This window comes from Nymphalis io, chromosome 3 (genome assembly GCF_905147045.1).
Source record: "Nymphalis io chromosome 3, ilAglIoxx1.1, whole genome shotgun sequence".
Lineage (NCBI taxonomy): Eukaryota > Metazoa > Arthropoda > Insecta > Lepidoptera > Nymphalidae > Nymphalis > Nymphalis io.
Window position 1 is genome coordinate 10,929,861 of NC_065890.1, and position 14,318 is coordinate 10,944,178.

Sequence of the window (14,318 nt, forward strand, 5' to 3'; positions counted from 1 at the left end):
CGTTGTCAAAATATATTTGACAAAAGATGAAAATGTACCGCAGATTTAATGCCTCGTTTTGTCCGTGAAACTTGTTGTATGTCTTAAAATTGGTTCAAGTTACACTTATTCGAAATGTTAATGAATACGGCTTATGTGTTCTTTATTTACTTTCTATCCTCAATTATTGTAATTATTGCCGGTCGGGATTTTTATCAAATACTCGGTGTATCACGTTCAGCAAGTACCAATGAAATTAAAAAAGCTTACAGAAAATTAGCCAAAGCTTTACATCCAGACAAAAATCAAGATGATCCGGACGCTTCCCAGAAATTTCAAGACCTTGGAGCTGCTTACGAAGCTTTATCGGACCCCGAAAAAAGGGAAATGTATGATAGGTGTGGGGAGGAATGTCTCAAAAAAGATGGTATGATGAACAATAATGATCCTTTTGCGAGTTTCTTTGGAGATTTTGGTTTTCACTTCGGCGGTGAACCACAGCAACATGAAACTCCAAGAGGAGCTGATATCATTATGGAACTTATGGTATCATTGGAAGAACTGTACAATGGAAACTTCATAGAAGTGAGTATATTACTTAACTAGTCTTACTTTTAAGGTAAATGAGACTTAACTGTTAACTTTCTAATAATAAATTTATTAACTTTTTAATCACTGATTTTTTATTAATTTTAGTACCAACTATATTTTAAGAAAAAATATTTGTAATGTATATTAATTTTAACATCCATAACTGTTACTGAATAACATACAGTTTATTTATATTTATTACAACAGATAACCCGTAACAAGCCTGTAATTAAACCAGCATCTGGTACAAGGAAATGTAATTGTCGTCAAGAGATGGTGACTAGAAATCTTGGACCTGGCCGCTTCCAAATGATGCAACAAACTGTTTGTGATGAATGTCCAAATGTCAAACTAGTCAATGAAGAAAGGCTTCTAGAAATAGAGGTGAGATATATTGATGCATATTCATATGTTGTATTTATTTGCTTCTTGTTTATATATTGAATATTTCATAGTTTGGCAATATAGTATGAGTTTCAATAAATGTTAACCTTTCAACTATAAGGAGTTATCTTATCATTGTAATGTATTGTATATATTATAAATTATTGAAATATGCTTTACCAGTTTTGTGAATTATATTTTTATTGTGTTATAAACCACCCACTTTTTTTATTATATTTAATTTTAATCATCATGGAATGTATTTAGCTTGATGCCTCTTGCAAAGTATCATTCCTTCCTCCTCCTTGAGAATAAAAGGAAATATATCTCAATATAAAATGAAATATAGAATATAGTAACAGTTAACTGGCGGTAGAGCTTTGTGCAAGCTCGCCTGGGTAGGTACCACCCACTCATCAGCTATTTTACCACAAGACAGCAGTGGTATTGTTTTTTTCCGGTTTGAAGGGTGAGTGAGCTAGTGTAATTACAGGCACAATGGATCAAAGACATCTTAGTTCCCAAGGTTGGTGGCGCATTAGCGATGTAAACGATGGTTAACATTTCGTACAACGACAATGTCTATGGGCGTTGGTGACCACTTACCATCAGGTGGCCCATATACTCATCCTCCTACCTATTGAATAAAAAAAAACAGCCTGTGTATGTCCCACTTCCGGGCTACGGCCTCCTCTCCTTTTTTGTGGCGAAGGTTTAGAGTTTATTGAACCACGCAGCTCCAATGCGGGATGGTTGAATACACACATGGCAGAATTGCAGTGAAATTATACACTTGTTTTTCTTCACCGTCAGGCACGAGATGAATTATAAACACAAATTAAGCATATGAAGATTCAGAGGTGCTTGCCCAGGTTTGAACCCACAATCATTGGTTAAGATGCACGCGTCCTAACCACTAGGCCATCTCGGCTATATACTAGGCCATCTTGGCTAAATAAAATATAATGTAAATAACTAAATTATTAACTTATTAAAGGTTGAAGTTGGTGCTCCCGACAATCACAAGTCAAGATTGAGGGGAGAGGGTGAGCCACACATGGATGGAGACCCAGGTGATCTGGTCATTGTGTTCAAAACAGAAAGGCATCCTCAATTCACACGGAAGGGTGATGATCTCTACACAAATGTAACAATATCATTACAGGTAAAAATTGTTTACTTCATTATTCTAATTTCAGTAAATAGATTTATTTCAACTGCTTTTTGTTTTCCTTAGGATGCTTTAGCTGGATTTACTTTAGAACTGGTGCATTTAGATGGACACAAAGTTACCATTTCGCGTGATAAGGTGACATGGTCCGGTGCTCGTGTGCGTAAGAAGGGTGAGGGTATGCCTAACTTTGAGAACAACAATCTACATGGAAACCTATATGTTACGTTTGACATTGAATTTCCAAAGAAAGATTTTAGTGATGAAGAGAAAGAAGGTAATTATTTTTATGTAATCTTTGCTAATACACTAATATTTTATTTATTTATAAAATTTTATAAATACTTAACATTAAACTATTCAAATTTTAAATTATATAATCTTAAGTATCGTTTGAATAATAATATAATACATATTATAGTGCAAATTATTTATAAACAATTATTTTTCCAGCTCTGAAGAAAATTTTGCAACAATCACCAAACAATAAAGTGTATAATGGACTGTAGTAATTTACTGCCAATATAATTTATTAAGTAGTGAAATGTGTGTGTCGGTATGAACAAAGATAACTTGAAAATATGAGTCTGCGTCGCTTGGGAGATGTGCTGTTTTATGAAATAAAACATTTTATTTAACATGATTGCCATTTTATTTCAATATTGTCTAATAAAATTGCCGAAAGAAATAAAGTTCATTAACTTAATAAAGTAACCAGTTCGTTAAACACGAATTACTTCTCTTTCAAATAAAAATAAAATATAGTAAATAGACATTTCCGCTAAAATGACAAAAGCCGTCACAACATTTGACGAACTCGTGTAGGTGTAGAGGCGCTAGGCGACGAGGCAGGACTCGTGGTCGTGCTGCGCGGAGGGCGGCGCGGCGGCGGCCTGCAGCACGGAGTTGACGACGGCGCGCGCCAGGTAGCCCAGCGACACGCCCGGCGCCGCCGCGCCCAGCGAGCCGCGCGCCAGCCCGCTGTCCTGCGCACACGACACACATTCTAATATAGATAACTTACTCCTTAAGTATAATAAATAAAGTGGCGCCCCGTAAATAACCCACTGCTAGGAACACCTCTCAAAGAGAGGTCTGGAGATTATATAACGATGCTCCAGTGCGTGTTGATGTCAAAACATAAAATTGACAGTTTTATCGTCAGTGGTGCGTGCCTGGACATAAGCCCGCGTGTAAGCTTTCAGTTAAGATCCACATTTTCTAAATGATAAATGATAATGGAATGATACGCGATATGCTTTTTTAAAATAATATCTTACAACAATGAGCAGTTATTGTATTGCATCGAATAAACATATATATTATATATCTGGAAACGGCTCTAATAATTTTGTTTATACAAAAGGTTTTGCTTTTTAAGTTTATTTACGTAGGTGACCTTTACAAAGAAACTCAATTAAAAAAATTCTAACTAATTATTAATTAGAGCCTAAGTAATACAAATGTACATACAGGAAACGGGACTTTACCGAAATTGTAAGTTACCTTGGCATAGGTGGTGTCTGCGTCGTCCAGCAGCCGGTCGAGGTGCAGCGCTTGCTGTAGGTACAGCTCGGGGTTGCGGCGCAGGATGGTGGCCAGCACACACAGCAGCTCCACGCACAGCTGGCGCCGCTCGGCCGACGGCACGCGCAGCAGCGCCTCCTCCACCAGCAGCGCGAACGACAGCTCCGAGCGCGACATGTTCACCAACGTCGGCTGCGCTGGGATCGCGTGCCCCTGACACACACATACACACAAAGCGTGACATCGATATCGTCTATGACGGACACACATTCGCACCCACTCGAACTTTTCGAACAATCGTTACCTCAACAATGATTCCGTTAGGCGTTCGCAGTAAAATATCCCACACTTGCACGTAGAAATGTTTCGGGACGCGACATAGACAGCCCTCCAATCGTCTCCGTTGCAAGGGCGTCAATCTGTAGACAAGAAGTGGCTGCTTATCGCTTTTTCTCATTCGTCACGGGAAATAAAAATACAAATAATAGTGTATAAAATCTCACGTCGATATTCGTTGAGGGCGGAATAGCCAAAGCGCATGATTGCGCATGTCGATTTAAGGTCAACGTTGTTTATTTATCTTTATTTCTGTCCCTGAAATAAAATACACATAACTACACGATATTCGTAAACGTACCCCTTTTCTTCGGCCCAGTCGGACACGGTGAGCACCTTTTGTAGCAATGTCCGTAGCTTATACGGCGAGAGGCTCTCGAGCGTGGCGTCCGCTCGCTTCTCCTCCGGGAACAGGTCCAGATATATACGTATCGCCTCCAACACCCAGCCCACGCGGATCTTGAGGATTCCGCGGAACATGTTTGGATTGGTACCGATCAGGCGACCACAGTAGAGAACTATTTCCTGAAATAACATTAGCTCGGAAAATAATCATAATTAAAAAAATATTAAAATCAAAATGAGTTTACCTGTTGCAGTACAGCGCCGATGATGTCATACGGCTGTATCGTGGAATACATGACGGACTGGATCTCGCCGGGCGTCATAGGCTTGTCGAACACTGTCTCCTTGCGGCCGATTACACCGACGGTTAACTATAATATTTTAAGCAACGCCGAAATAAATATTAAGCTTAAATTGATAACTCTCTTACTACAATTTTATTTTTTTCAAAAATTTTAAATGCATGAGTGTTATAATTATTTTTAAGTAGTAAATAGTAGCTGCAATATACTAGTGTTTAAATGCTCACGTGATGTCAGCGTTTGGCATTGGTGTTAGAACGGTACCTGCTTGCCACTGACGAGCACGGTGGTGATGAAGGGGCTGATGGAGTCCACGGTGTGGCTCAGCAGCGACGAGCAGTAGCGCACGGCGCGCCAGTGGCGCAGTACGCCAGCGCTGCCGTACAGCGCCTTCAGCGCTTCCAGCGTGCTTGTCCCGTTCACCTGCACCACGAAATCTTTATACTTGCTGTGCGAGCGACGGTTGCCGTCAGCCGATGGAGGGGAACCTCACCTCGTACATGGGCCCTTCCCGCTCCAGCAGAATGCCCCAGAGCTGGCTCTGTGCGAAGATGTTGTCGGTGGTGCGCAGCGCGTCGAGCACGTCGGGGGTGGAGCGCTGGCTGTAGGCCTGCAGGTCGAGGTTCTGTTCCCGGTACGTGAGCGTGCGTGGCACGTCCGTGAGCGACTGGTAGCCGATGTAATCGTGTTGCAGCTGCTTGAACTGCGTGAACATCTCCGAGGGAAACTCGCCTTGGCTCATGAAATCCAAATGTTCTGAAAGGTTGCAAAAGAGCATTTTTTATTATAATAACAAACTTATATAAATACTGCTGGCAGCGTCGGATTTAAATGTCTGAAATGGGCTTCATCAGGGAAAAAAAGAGTGGTGGTTTTCAAATTATTATTTTTTTATCAGATTTTTTATTTATTTATTATAAGAAAGCTTTAAAAGAAACAAAATCAACTCACCAATGCAAGAACTTGAAATGAGATTCTGTAGCCTTCCGAGGCGGACTTTGACTCCGTCGCAGTGACCTTTTTTGAGCATCGCGAAAAGGTCTAGCATCTGCTTGAAGTGTGGGTCTCTCATGTGTTCCTCGCGAACCAGCAGGCACACCGTTGGACGGCCTGACAGGCGCCAATATCTAGCAGTAGCCGAACGAAAGACGTTAATTTTTTTTAATGTGGAAACATACGAGCGACTGATAACATATCACATATTATAACATAAAGGTTCTCATAGTATGGCAATACCAGCCGTTACGCTCATAACCTTTGTGTAGAATATCTTTTGATTGAGTGGTAGTACCACTACGTCAATATTACCCAAGCGAGCTTCTTTAGAGCTCTACCACCAGGCCTGGCCTGGTGAAGCTATGGCCATATAAAAAGTAAACAACGTTTTATCCTTCTTAATACTTAGAATTAAAAAATAATACATAACTACAATAAAAAATGTGTCCATAGATAGACTTTTGGAAGAACCTAAATACAGTACAGATAAATAATCTTTTTTTTTATATAGATAGGCGGACGAGCATATGGGCCACCTGATGCTAAGTGGTGACCAACGCCCATAGACATTGGCATTGTAAGAAATGTTAACCATCGCTTACATTGTCAATGCGCCACCAACCTTGGGAACTAAGATGTTATGTCCCTTATGCCTGTAATTGCACTGGCTCACTCACCCTACAAATCGGAACACAACAACACCAGGTACTGCTGTTTTGCGGTAGAATATCTGACGAGTGGGTGGTACCTACCCAGACGAGCTTGCACAAAGCTCGACCAACATCTTTAAAATCGATGCATTTTTTAAATGTTTTATATTTATAACCTTAAACACCAACTGATAATAAATATGCACCTATTATTATGAACAACAACGTTTATACGTATATAAAGTAACTAATATATTGAAAATTACTCTGACTTACTTGCCAACAAACTGTAGCTCAGTCTTTATATCATCTATAAGCAGCGCCATATCTCTGTACAAGTAGAACTCGGACACCTCAAATATTAGCGGGTAACACAGCACTGTCATACCGCACACCCTGTAAATCTGCCATAAAAAAAATTACAACTAATAGATTCATATATTTCAACAAACACAAACTTTTAACTATATTAAAGTTTTGTACCTTGCTTGTACCGAGAGAGCCAACTGGTCGTATGGGTCTGCCCGTCAGCTTTAGTTTCCCACACACCCCCAGCTCTCTGTACACATGCACGAGTTGTGTAGAACTGCATATCTATGAATATTTAAAAAAAATATTTATTAACTTTTGTATAGAAGAACATTCACAATATTTTTATATTATATTCAATTCAAATTTATTTATTTTATATTCAACCCGACAAACAAATCTTTATTCTATAAAAATAATTCTTATATAAATTTAACCTTAAGTTATACCTCTTTAAAGTATGGGAGTTTTATCGAAAGACTGGTTCTCGTTTTGAGGACAGTATGTTATAATATACAAAATGATTTACAACAATTACATGCTTACTGGTGCAACTCGTTTCCTCCAGCTTAGCGCTTATCGCTTTTCAGTACAAACATTAAAACCTTTAAGTAAAATTAGAACATTTAAAATTCTACCAATATCTATATGAAAACGTTAATCCTTTATACTTAAGCCCAATAGCCTTTATATTTATTATTTATGTATAGAATTATTATTTTTACTATTGTCACGATATAACTAACCTGAACAGGTTCAACTTCGTGAGGTGTCTGCGTTTGGATCCCGTATGTACCCAACATTGCTTGGAGACGCATCGATTCTGCGATCAGAACGACTTGGACCACTAGGTCTGTTGCTATACCCTGGATACACATTCAGGGATAAGTAAAAAGTAATTAAAGATAATATTAATTTATTGAAAATAGACCCAGTTACCATAGTATGTGGTCATAACAGTTTTTATAAAAGTAAGAATGTTTAATTCTATATGAAATATTTATATGTGATTTTACGTATAATAATGGATACCCACATTAGAAATACCCAATTAATAATACTGTGCTCATGCATTATACTGGAATCAATTATTTCTTATATTTATTCAATAATGTTATTGAGAACAAAAGCAAGATGTTTTATTTTTATCATCTAATAGGCAGCTGCCGATAATTAATCATTCGTTGTAAGAATCCTACACTAAGCTATTAAAAAAAAATTTAGTACATTCCGTCCAATGCATTTTATGCGAAAAGCAAATACATCGAGCTAAGCTGTAAAGTGTGAACATAAGCTAGAATAACATGACCTTGTCGTTATAAACCAAATCTGCTCTGTAAAGTCAGCTCTCAAATCAAGAAATATACGTCGAGTAAAAAGTTTAAATATATTTTTTTATAGAAAATTAGTTTAGAGAAATGTGCTTTAAATAACATAATGAATACGATATGGTAAACATCATACAACACGTACATACTGGAGTCGAATTATAGACCCATGCATAGTATTACCTCATACTTACAAATGCCGGTTTTGCCTTCAATTTGAGCATGAAAACAAAATAATTTTGATTCTTAATACTTTAAAAAGTGGTGCAATTGAAATAATTTGGAATATTTTTATGCATAGCCGTTCCCAACTGCAAGGGTAAGGATAGATAAAAAAAAATAAAAACCAAAATATTCAATTATTATGGATAGGTAAAAAAAGCCGAGATGGCCTAGTGGTTAGAACACGTGAATAAATAACCGATGATCGTGAGTTCAAGCCCGGGCAAGCACCACTGAATTTTCATGTGCTTAATTTGTGTTTATAATTCATCTCGTGCTTGACTGTGAAGGAAAACATCGTGAGGAAACCTGCATGTGTCTAATTTCATTGAAATTATGCCACATGTGTATTCTACCAACCCGCATTGGAGCAGCGTGGTGGAATAAGCTCCAAACCTTTTCCTCAAAAGGGAGAGGAGGCCTTAGCCCAGCTGTGGAACATTAACAGGCTGTTACTGTACTGTACTCTACTATGGATAGGTACGTGAAATAATTGCGTTTTAAATGTCAGCAAAGTTATAGAAAAAAAAGTGGAATAGTATGTATTGTAAATTGAAATATTTTAATCAAAAATTATTTGTAGAGCATAATATAGAAAATCAAATGGAATGTGAAAATCTAAGGTTTGTTTATCTTCACTCATGCCATTAAAATATTCTATAGCGTATCGTTAATTCAGACAAAGATTATCTGGAAGTCATAACATGTCCAGTTAAACGGTACTTTTCATATATGTTTCGTTAGTCCTTAATATTTTTATAATTAACATTTCTGAATACAAAAAAATAAGCTGTAAAAGAAATAAATTGGTAATTTTTTATAAGAAAATGGAATAGATATTTTTTGATTTTTTGCAAAATATCAAAAAAAGTTTTTCTATCAAGTTACTATTAAATTGAAGTCCCAAGTAAATTGTCTTTTTCGGTGAATTTGGCGCCGAAACAGGTCGATTTAAAAAAAGTGTAAAGCTTTAATTTAATATGAAAATATTTAATAGTAAGCTTAAAACAATTATTAATATATTGTAATGATAAAAACCTGGAAAGCTGAATAGCGTCCGGCGCGCCTTGGACGGTTATACGAGGGCAAGTACCGTTTTATGGGGTCCAGCTCGTTGACATGCAGTAAGCCCTCCGTTAGCAGCTGAGCTATAACGAATAGCGATTGCGCCCACAGGAACAATCCACCAGTATCTGCATAAAACATTGCGGAATTAAAACCTCATTTGTGCTGAATTACAAAAAAACTTAACTTAGCAGCGTTAATAAAGAATGAAGCGGATAAAATAAGCACTGAGGTGCTAGGCAAAGTGCAATCGACAATTATCGAATCGATATCGGAGTTCGCTTTGCTCTAAATTATTAAATTAAATGCATCAATTGTTGTTGATCACATAATAAATCTTTAATTTCCTTTTGCCTTTCCTACAAACGATATCGAAAATCGCAATGACTTTGTCTAGACCAGCTAGTTAGGAGTCGCTGAAAGAAACATTAATATGACTATGAAGTGTTTAATTTCATGAATGACGAGCCGATTGGCGTTTGGTAGATATTTGCCTTTCACGCCGATGATGGTTGTGGGTTCGATTCCCACTCAGGACAGACAATTGTGTGCATGAACATGTCTGTTTGTCCTGAGTCTGGGCGTAATTATCTATATAAGTATGTATTTACAAAACAAAAGTAGTATATGTAGTATATCAGTTGTCTGTTTTCCATACTACAAGCTCTGCTTAGTTTGGGATCAGATGGCCGTGTGTGAATAATGTCCTAGAATATTTATTATTTATTTATTAAAGCCAACTCGTTGATCACCTTATAGCTCGTTATATCGCTATTTCAACGAAACAAAACGTAAAATATCAAATACACAGTGATATATTTTAAATGTTCGCTTAAATTACAATATAAATTAATTTTAAATACGAATTATTTATTATATAATTATAAATTAAATAATTCGCATTTTTAAAAGAAACCATCACCGTATTCAGCTGTTACTGATGATGCCCAAATAGCGACTTGGCCAAACTAGGCGTTTATTAAAGAAAATACGGTTTTAAACGCGACATTTTTTTTTTAATTTCTAAGGCGATAATGATGTCATTCTGACCACTATCAAATAAAGTCTTCTGTGCAGGAGTATAATATACCGTCAACCAATAACTTTTTGTTCTAGCTAGCTAACAAATCGTATGGAATTTGAAAATCTAAGATTTGTTTATATATCCTCCTTCGATTGAAATAGGTTATATATACACACTATGCCCAAAAAAGTGGCGTCTATTAACTCTCATAATTCGATGGGAAGGAAATTCGACACGATCGGAGAGTTCCTTAAGTCTGCGCAGGACTAACGACTTAACGTACTCTCCTCTTTACAGCAATGTTAATACTGCCAATTATAAAACTCTAAAAAAAGGCTTATTAAACAAAAATTAGCTTAAATTGTCTACTTTTAAAGCATTTTTTTATCTAGTCGATTCTATTTAAAAAAAATTATAAATTTGCATAGGTAGATATTACGAAAAGTCTAAATCGTCTTAGGAACAGAAAAAAATAGGAAGTTTGTTAATAAAAGAAGGCACAGAAAATTAGCACAAAGGTATCATACTCAATGGGAATACAATTTTTACCTTTATTTTCTTCGTCACCTGGTTGGTCTGTAAACATTCATTTGTTCTTTATATTAAGGACATCGCAGGTAATTATAATTACTATATCTACTAATATCGACATTATATATTGATATATATACTCGTATATAATGTCCAATCAATAAATAATAAATAAATGATGTAAAAACGTTTCTCTTAATCGAACACCATCGAAGAAGTAGTGAGTACCTTTTTAAAATAAATACTTACTGGCAGGCAGCCTCCGCACGGAGTATGGTTCAATACGTTCATTCTCGATTCCCTCCTTCGGAACGTAGTAGTACCATGGTATTACTGGATCTGGAATCAAGAGAACTTGGATTGGATGAATTCATTGTGAGGATAAAAGTATATGATAAAACGAATGATATTAAAACATGAATAAATAAATAAATTTAAAAAGTTTTGATAAGAATTTCGTAATGTGTTTTTATTTTGCTCTGTATTTATTTATAGAATAATATAATGATGTAGGCAATCAAGTTACCTCCGTACTCATCCATATATATCCTAGACTTTAACAGCTTCTGGTACTCTTCAACTTGATCGGGTAATGTTCGAAAAACTCCGTCAATGATCATCATCACGTAGAAAAGTGGCCATTCTGACTCGACACCTTCGAACTCCTTCAACTCGCCTTCGTTATAGTATCTCCTATTCGGATCTTCTAAAACACACTTGCAACCGTCTCGGCTGAATCTTTTAAATCCATATTTTCCTTGCAAGCGTTTTAATATGTTACTTTTAGTTAATTGTAGCAATAGTTCCTCGTGAGTGGCGAACGCGGGAAATGATATGGTTGGCAGAAGTGCCGCATCGACCCCCTGTTAAATAAATTATGCTGATATACTTTTTAAGTCTACATATCGTATACAATTATTCAGATTAGTATATGGTTGGTTCGCATATGCGCATTGATTGCCACAAACCAATAGAAAAATATAGACATAGTACCGCGGTATGAAATAAAACAGGTCTCAGTAAAGCATGTTGAGCCGAGACGGCCCAGTGGTTGCAACGCGTGAATCTAAATCGAATATTGCGGGTTCATACCCAGGCAAGCAAGAAAGAATTTTAGTGAGTTTATTTTATGTTTGTAATTCTTCTCGTGCTCATCGTTGTAGGAAGCATGCATGGGTCTAATTTCACTATAATGTTTTCATATGTGTAGCCCGCATTGGAGCAGCGTGGATGAGCTCCAAACCTTCTCCTCCTAAGAGAGAGGAGCCCTTAGCCCAGCAGTAAAGCATTTACAGGCTTTACTGCACAAAAAAGTAGAGTATATAAATATAAATTCCGTAACAGCCTGTGAATGTCCCACTGCTGGGCTAAAGGCCTCCTCTCCTCTTTTTGAGGAGAAGGTTTGGAGCTTATTCCACCACGCTGCTCCAATGCGGGTTGGTAGAATTCACATGTGGCAGAACTTCAGTGAAATTAGACACATGCGGGTTTCCTCACGATGTTTTCCTTCACCGTAAAGCACGAGATGAATTATAATCACAAATTAAGCACATGAAAATTCAGTGGTGCTTGCCGGGTTTGAACCCACGATCATCGGTTAAGATTCACGCGTTCTTACCACAGGGCCATCTCGGCTTTTTTTTTTAATAAATAATAATATAAATATAATATAAATTCGTCGTGATCCAATGACATGCTATGAGACACGACCGACGTTACAACATCAAAACTTTATTTTCAATCGCTTCCTGTGTTTTAAAATCTATTAAAGTCAATAATGCTAGGTATTTGGTCTCACTTAGTTGGACATAATGTTCAATAAAATATTCGAAACGCTGATGTATGATTGTTTACTATAATTATGTTTAATAATAATAATATATGTATTGTCTATGGTGTTAAGGCTGTATAATCAATAAGGTAAATCATTTTCTGTTTAGTCAGTATAAAAAAAAAGTATGATTTCATAATAAGAATATGATGATGTCAACCGGACTGAGAGATCAGCCAACTGCGCAGGTCATGTGCGCTCTGTATTCCTTCACGATCCGATGGGACGGCAATCCGAAACGACCGAAAATAGTTCAGGCGCAGGACCAACGGCCTTAAGTACTATCCGAGGCACGGGAGTGTATTTTTTCACTCACACATTCATCTTCCAGACTCCGGGCTGCTGATTGAGAATCTTCGACAGAAAAATTCAATAACTTTTTATCGGCCCGATCTGGGCACTGAGCCCAAGCCCTCAAGATCTGCTGCCTTATATATAGCCGATAGACCAACGACGCAGTCGAAGACCTATCATACAAAATATGAACCAAGTACTCTCAACGTACCGATTGTAGCATTAAAACGTGGTAACTTGTGCGCTCTGAAAACGAGTCCACTTTTATGCAAAGACTAAAAGTAAAATATTATAATTTTATCACACCTACCTAAACAATTGAAAGCTGGTAAATTCAATTTCATACATACTCTATGTTTTAATTTATTATAAATAATTAAATAATATCCCATGTTCTATTTCACCGTATACTGGCTTGATTGAAAACACAAATCCAAACAATCAAATTAACCTTCGTCAGTTGAAAAGTACCTTCGAACTGGATTCCCTGGGTAGCATGGTCTCGAAGATGCTCCGGTTGCGGTTGTGCGCGTCGATGTCCACGTACACCACGCTCCACGACGCGCCCTTGTCACCGAACAGGTTGCAGCCATTAATGGCCTCCAAGGCCGCCTTAGCCATGCCTAAAATGTAACAATTTCTACATACAACAAATCTTTTCATTTTGGAATATGTATGTAATGTAGCTACAGATTAATTTATTCCAGACGTCATAGACTGTTTGACACTTGCGAGTTGTTTATATAAATATATATATAAATCATAGGAACCATAACCAAACACATAAATAACTCTGCTTTAGGTATAATTGTTTTTATGGTATTACTGTAGGTGGACGGTAAATGGGTCTTCTGATGAAATATTAACCATTCCTTACATCGCCAATGCGCCACCAACCTTAGGAACGAAGATGTTATGTCCCTTGTGCCTTTAGTTACACTGGCTCACTCACCCTTCGAGCCGGAACGCATCAATACTAAGTACTGCTGTTTAACTCTGTGTAGAAGTGGGTGGTACCTACCCAGATTTACACAAAGCCCTACCTAGTAAATACTTTTTTAGTATAATCACTTTATTAATGCATGAACAATTAAATTTATAAATCAATTCAATAAGCTGAAATTATCTTAAAAATAGAAATATTTACCTATAGATGAGGCATGAATCTCTGGTTTCCCATCATTGTATTTAGTCCCCCTCTCCCACATACCATAGTCGGGTGTGCGATATGCACGTTCCACATAATATACTAAGTTTTGTACAAAAGCTACTTCATCCTGAAAACATATTAGAACATATTACTTTATATTATATAACGAAGAATATATGTAGCTCAACCATAATAGATTTGAGCCACGTCATTTCAATATGTGAGTATCGTAAGAGCCTAATAAGAGAATTTTTGTTAAGCGCGTCTAACAACCTGTAAGGTT

General features: G+C 37.0%; 2 protein-coding genes across 5 annotated transcripts in view; one reads left to right on the top strand and one right to left on the bottom strand.

The window, feature by feature from the left end:
- LOC126781083 (dnaJ homolog shv) lies at window positions 1-2,765 on the top strand. The gene is made up of 5 exons (XM_050505892.1): window positions 1-564; window positions 778-954; window positions 1,952-2,119; window positions 2,192-2,402; window positions 2,579-2,765. The coding sequence occupies exons 1-5, from the start codon at window positions 115-117 to the stop codon at window positions 2,632-2,634; spliced, it is 1,062 nt and encodes a 353-aa protein (XP_050361849.1). The 5' UTR covers window positions 1-114; the 3' UTR covers window positions 2,635-2,765.
- The window catches only part of LOC126781080 (probable phosphorylase b kinase regulatory subunit beta), a 16,622-nt gene continuing 5,068 nt past the window's right edge, over window positions 2,765-14,318 (bottom strand). For 2 of the 4 annotated variants that reach the window (XM_050505884.1, XM_050505887.1), the window contains exons 5-22: window positions 14,033-14,162; window positions 13,357-13,508; window positions 11,287-11,623; window positions 11,010-11,099; window positions 10,779-10,805; window positions 9,179-9,333; window positions 8,113-8,127; window positions 7,337-7,456; window positions 6,765-6,875; window positions 6,558-6,685; window positions 5,587-5,762; window positions 5,129-5,391; window positions 4,900-5,058; window positions 4,579-4,704; window positions 4,290-4,513; window positions 3,957-4,071; window positions 3,632-3,865; window positions 2,765-3,111 (exon numbers count right to left, since the gene is read on the bottom strand). In XM_050505884.1, coding sequence (XP_050361841.1) covers window positions 2,962-3,111; window positions 3,632-3,865; window positions 3,957-4,071; window positions 4,290-4,513; window positions 4,579-4,704; window positions 4,900-5,058; window positions 5,129-5,391; window positions 5,587-5,762; window positions 6,558-6,685; window positions 6,765-6,875; window positions 7,337-7,456; window positions 8,113-8,127; window positions 9,179-9,333; window positions 10,779-10,805; window positions 11,010-11,099; window positions 11,287-11,623; window positions 13,357-13,508; window positions 14,033-14,162 — 2,712 coding nt within the window. In that variant the 3' untranslated portion in view covers window positions 2,765-2,961. The remainder of the gene's footprint in view (window positions 3,112-3,631; window positions 3,866-3,956; window positions 4,072-4,289; window positions 4,514-4,578; window positions 4,705-4,899; window positions 5,059-5,128; window positions 5,392-5,586; window positions 5,763-6,557; window positions 6,686-6,764; window positions 6,876-7,336; window positions 7,457-8,112; window positions 8,128-9,178; window positions 9,334-10,778; window positions 10,806-11,009; window positions 11,100-11,286; window positions 11,624-13,356; window positions 13,509-14,032; window positions 14,163-14,318) is intronic. The other 2 variants (XM_050505886.1, XM_050505885.1) reach the window with 2 other exon arrangements.